Raw genomic sequence first — 6,000 nt, forward strand, 5'->3', positions numbered from 1 at the left:
CAAAAACAACATTTGCTTTTTTGTTGAAGGTACATTGAAACAAACAGTGATGTTCCCATCAATTTTTCTGAGGGTATACTCACAATAATCCATTACGCACAATATGTGTATGCGATCATTTTCATAATATGTTATAATATGAAAAATTTTGAAGCTTGAGGGGATACGTTATACGTCTAAAAAATGTTTGAGAATATACGGCGTACATGGAGTATACGCGATGTGGGAACAACTCTGAATAATCGAATTGAGTTTCAGCATAATTTACGAATTCATCATTAGTAACTTTAACAGTATGAGCTTATGTTACTAAATAAAAGCATAACTTCTGTCGGACAACCCCCCCCCCCAATAAAAAAATAGATCACTCTCCCAATAGGGTTCGAACCACAAACCTTTACAGTTAACAGCCGAACGCACCACGGAGGCTTCGATTTTGATGAATTAATTAGCTAATTAACTCTGAAGGCAGCAGGTGGAACTGTTTTTTCAAGTTCACTCCCGGCGCCAACGTGCGACAAGGAGCATAGCTTCAAGAACATAACTACTATTTTCAGTAGCCCCTCCAACAGGTTAAAACATTCTACGCTCTAAACTCTAGGAATCACTACTGGTGGTTGGATGGGGCGCCTTTTTTAATACAGACCAGTTGCCAAGCAAGCCTCTGATCCAGAATGCCCAGAGATATTGATATGGAATCAGAACTTGGAAGACTTCGTGTCCACGACACATTTAACGTGCACCAAGTCACTATTATCGTACACGGAGGATCTGCGGCTGGAAGGCATAGCATCGAACCAACTTTTCCCCAGTTACGAGTCCAACCAATTGAACCTCGTGGATTCAGAAGCTCCCCAATGAGTGGTCACTTTGACTCCCAAAAACTTCCTTAATCGGGGCTGTCCGTAGATGATGGCACGCTTTGAAGAGAGGAGAAGGGTTTATGAAATGGGGTCGTTTCCAAAATTTTAAAAGTATTTTTACTGAAAGAGCTTGCTTAAAAATATAGGATCTGACCACTTTTTGATAAATTTGTTTACGTTTAATATTTTTAAAAAAAATACTTAAATCGGAGCGAAATCATTGTTCACGGCTTCTGCCGATGACATCACAAATGATGAAATGACATTCAGTGTTGCCATTCACAGCGCAAAGTATTTAATTCGCATCTTTACTCACGTGCATTGGCAACGATATGGTTGCAAGCGTAGAGCACACTTTTAATTCGATGCTTGATTATCATAACGTGGAAACGTAGTAGAAGAATACGGCAAAGTGCATCATTTGTGACGTCATCAAGATCACGCCTTGTTTGAAAAATCGGGACATTTTAAAAAATTAATTTAAAAAAACTGTTGGGAAAATGAAAGTATTTTCTGGGTCCATGTTATTTATTTATTTATTTATTTATTTTCTTATTCTATCCATTTCAATGACGAAAAGTAGTACTTTTGATTGAAGGAAACCACTCCATTGTGACAGTTTGTGACAAGAGGGGAGGTGTTAACAAGAAGTGTGATATCACGCATTTTTAATAGGAATATGTCTACGAAAAATAGCGTGACATGTGACAAACGGAGAGGAAGTATGGTGAAGTGTGACACTTTGTGGCAAAGCGGGATGGGTTCAATATGCTGAAAAAAAGTGACATCATTTATGGACAGCCACTTTGGCAAAATATGTTTCACAATTTGGAGATTGTATTGTAATTTTGCCTTTCCTAAAATGATGTCTAATATCTGTTCTCATCATAGACTAATAATAAGAGTAGACCGAGCTTTCCCAGACTTGCTGACGAAAAAATTAGTTCATGGATACATCATGTGACTGGTGGGAGGCTTGGCGAAAACTTTGGCAGCATGGTTGCTAGATGGCAACATTATCGATAGTTTGGCACTCGACATGTATTTTAAGACGTAATGTGTTTTCATAAGAATTTTTTTTTCCAGGTGCAGATATTGAACTGTTTTTCTTTTAGTTATGCATTATTTTGACATTAGTAATTAGTTTTTGATCACTGTTTTCAGTAACTTTTATTTCATTTGGAACTGCTTCGTCAGCGTTGGCGTGAACGTAATGGCGTAAACGTTTTGTGTTAACGCAAAAATGTACTAATCGGTATCTTACATTGAAATTGTAGGTAAAAATCTTACCGTTTGCCGATTCTTTTTGGGCGCTTGCATCTTTAATTGCTTAGAGAGTTAATGAAGTTGATTAAAGAAAATGCACAGTACTACCTAAACGAAAAACTCACTATATTAACAAAATATTTACATCTTAGATAAACAAATTTACAAATCAGACTCCATAAAAGATCATTCTTCCGTGTTCCATCAATTCTATTTATTTTATTTCTCGCGGGCGTTGATCGTCTGCTACGATCAACGCCCGCTGTTGCTAGGATATCCACCAGTCACATGGTTTGGTTTATGAGCAGCAAAAGGGTTGCCTTAGCTCAGTCTATTCTTATAATTAGTCTATGGTTCTCATTGGATGTTTTTTTTTTTTTTTTTTTTTTAAATAACGCCTAAAGTCTCTCCATTAGATGAAAGTGTACGTTCATGCTCGTATTCTGTCATTCTGAAGAACTCAATATTAAATTCGATAAATTCAGAATTTCCCCAATTAAGTTTAGACTTCCTCTGGGTGTAGTTGTAAGTACGGGGGACCCTAGAGGAGTGTAATATAGCGTGGTAGAAACGCTCAATAAACTCGAAGAATTAGCAACCTGATCCTTTTGGAGCTGGCTTCATATAGGGAGCTGCAGTGCCGTTAAAGTCGTGTCCTGTGTCGATTCCTTTCTCTAGATCGTCTGCAGGGATGTCATGGATCAGCAAGTGCAAAAAGGGAGCGCCGTCCAAGTTATCCACATCTGAAAGACGAGAAGGCATTTTTAGCTTCTTATTAACTGACAAGTATTCTCAGTCTCAATAAATTTAAACAAAATCTGACGGAAGCACCATTCTTCTTTGTAAGCCTATTTTCTGTAATCTATATTTTCTAATGGCCGTCAGATTGATCTAGTGGTAAGACGCGGATCTCTTTGACCTAAAGGCGCAGGTTCAAACCTGGCTCCAGTCGGTGGGATTTCAAGATGCAAAAATTTGACAGTGTCCTCGTCCATGTCGTATGATTATGTGGCATGCAAAAAATCTCTCAAGTACTCCTTTGACTTGGAGTGCTCTTAAAAAATTAAATTCCTTGTGCAGTTTCGCATCGAAGGGAGCCCAGGTGTCTCCATCTAATGGGAAAACTGGGCGTCAAAATTCTCGTGGCAAAAAAATCCGCCGATAGTTGTGATACGAGACAGAATGGATGCTATATCGGGGGATCGCACTAGGTCTGAAAAAGTAGTCCACCAGTAATGCAGCGCCATTAGAAAGAAACAAATTACATTTCCTAATGACTGCAAAGAAAAACACACACACAACACGCGTAATCACACGGAGTCCGACAAAAAATTTTAGGCGAAAAGAAAATAAATTTTAGGCTTTGCACATGACGATTTGTTTTTCAGAATTCATATCTTCAAGAATCCTTACCTGCCGTGAAAAAAATTGGCAAGAAGCTGTTTTGATACAAGAAAACCTGATGGAAGTCCAGTTTCCTAGAGGTTTTCTAGTAGTACCGCACACTACTACTAGAAAACCTTTAGAAAACTGGGCTTCCATCAAGTTTTCTTGTATCGAAACAGCTTTTCTTAAGTGACAATGAAATTAACAATGCCGCTTAAGAAGAGGCTGTGTCGTTACTAGAAACCTTGAGTCAACCACTTACAGTGTAGCAATTCTAGACATACAGTAGAACCTCGTTTATCCGGCTCCCATTTACCTGGATGTCCGGTTTATCCGTATCAAATGTGTCGAGTTTAAAAAAAAATTACATTCACTCAAAAAATTATTTTAAATTATGATTGCAATAACAAAACTGTAAATACGCCACATTCGCTTTTTATTTTGATTAAATGTACAACTCCCGCATAGGTCGTTAAAAAAATTATAGTAATCTAACAAGCATCATGGCGTACTTGGAGCGTCAGTCCGTGCAGCTGAACTATAAATGATAAGGTGCTTGCGAGAAATGAACCTTTGTAGTTTTGTTACAAGCGTCGTTTTTTGCTGCTTTACTAATAATAAAGCTCTAAGTCTCTCTGTCTGGATCTCTGTGACGCGCACAGCGCCTATACCGTTCAGCCGATTTTCATGAGATTTGGTACAAAATTAATTTGTAGCATGGGAGTGTGCTCCTCGAAACAATTTTTCGAAAATTTGATTTTGTTCTCTTTCTATTCCAATTTTAAGAAAATTTTACCGAGCAAATTATCACAACGTGGAAGAGTAAATTACGAAATTATCATAACGTGGAACCGTAACATTGGCAAGGAAATGAACATAGCAAATTGGCGAGAAATTTGTCATCCATTATTTGTAAATATTCTAATCAGTTCGCCTGAATAATGGAATTCGCCTAATAATTCCATTATTCAGGCGAACCAAATGACCTTTTAATTTTCAACTATGGGGAAGGCCGTGCGGGTACCACTCGTAAAACATAAATCTGCTTAACTAAGAATGTTTTGCTTTTTACTTGGATTACACGGATTTTTGTTTATCCGGATTGCCTTTGGTCCAAGTAAGTCCGGATAAACGTGGTTGTACTGTATAGCGTATAAACGTTTCGCCTGAATTTTAAATACTGAAACAAAAAAGTAATATAAAACTTCAAAGAAGTTTTTCTTGTTCAGCTTTGAATTTTGTTTTAGAGATATTACAGACACATTTTTAAAAAAAACTGCATTTTACAAGAAAATTTCTGGGAAACGGGGATTTTATCAATTTTTCTAGTAAATCCAATGTGGCACGAATTACCCTACTTGCGGTCATATTTTGACTAGACAACCAGGCAGAAACAATTTTTTTCTACTCATAATCCCGGTAGCGGAAACAGAGCGACGCTGCGACACTCGTCGCAGATTCGTGAGCAAGTCTGCAGACTATTTCTGAATTGGAAGCTTCTGAATTGGAAGCCCGCCTTTCTGCACGACTCTGCCGAATTTAAAGTAGAAGGATACAGTTCAGAATGAAGCAGATAAACATAAGTTTAAAAAAATATTAATTTGAATTTTGTCACCTTGAATTCAAATTATGTTTTTCGCGATCACGAGTGTTGTGGGGGGGGGATGTGTGTTTATGCGTAGTGGGGTGTGTGTAGGCATGTGTGTTTGTATCTATGTGCAGGCATGAATGTGTGGGTAGTTGTGTGTAGGTGTGTGTGGGGGGGGGTATGTGTGTGTAGGCATATGTGTCTGTGTGCAGGCATGAGTGTGTGGGTAGTTGTGTGTAGGTGTGTGGGGGGGGGGTATGTGTGTGTAGGCATATGTGTCTGTGTGCATGTGAGTGTGTAGGTGTGTGTGTTTGTGTATGTGTGTAGATGTATGTATGTGTGTGTGTTTGTGTGTGTGTAGGTGTATATATGTATATGTGTGTGTCTGTGTAGGTGCGTGTATGTATGCGTGTAAGTGTAGGATATTGACGAAACCTGGAGACTGTTTTCGCTAGAGGAGCAGCATCGTTAGGAGCCGGTCGATGGTGATGCTGGCGGGAAAATAAAATGATAGCACATTAAAACAGTCAAATGAAAGCAATAAGCAATCGTGATTGCTCAAAAAAAAAAGCCTAAATCTATGTTGGAGTTCCTAGTGTGGAGAGGTCAAACACACTTGCTCCGGCAGCTACCTTGGCCTCAGTTTTCCATTTTATTTTGAAGCCTTTTAGCCTAAGTATTGCAAGTAGTTTTTTAACTAAGCATTTTATTTTCAAGCGTTCCATTGGGACATTTTATAATAGCTGTTACGACTAATTTAGTGCTGGTTTACCTTGCAAACTATTTGTGGGGTTTTTTTAATCTGCGTCGCAGGCTCCTAAAAAAAATTCTGCTACCGAACTGATAATTATGTATAAAAATTGTGTTTGGATTTAAAAACATATAAGAGGCAGACAG

The 6,000-nt window shown here is 38.2% G+C and overlaps 1 protein-coding gene across 2 annotated transcripts in view; it reads right to left on the reverse strand.

Moving 5' to 3' along the window:
• Positions 1–6,000, reverse strand: part of LOC129217586 (uncharacterized) — a 34,736-nt gene that overhangs the window by 4,648 nt on the left and 24,088 nt on the right. For both annotated transcript variants that reach the window (XM_054851913.1, XM_054851912.1), the window contains exon 3: positions 2,729–2,872. In XM_054851913.1, the coding sequence (XP_054707888.1) occupies positions 2,729–2,872 (144 nt within the window). The remainder of the gene's footprint in view (positions 1–2,728; positions 2,873–6,000) is intronic.

Source organism: Uloborus diversus, chromosome 2 (genome assembly GCF_026930045.1).
Source record: "Uloborus diversus isolate 005 chromosome 2, Udiv.v.3.1, whole genome shotgun sequence".
Lineage (NCBI taxonomy): Eukaryota > Metazoa > Arthropoda > Arachnida > Araneae > Uloboridae > Uloborus > Uloborus diversus.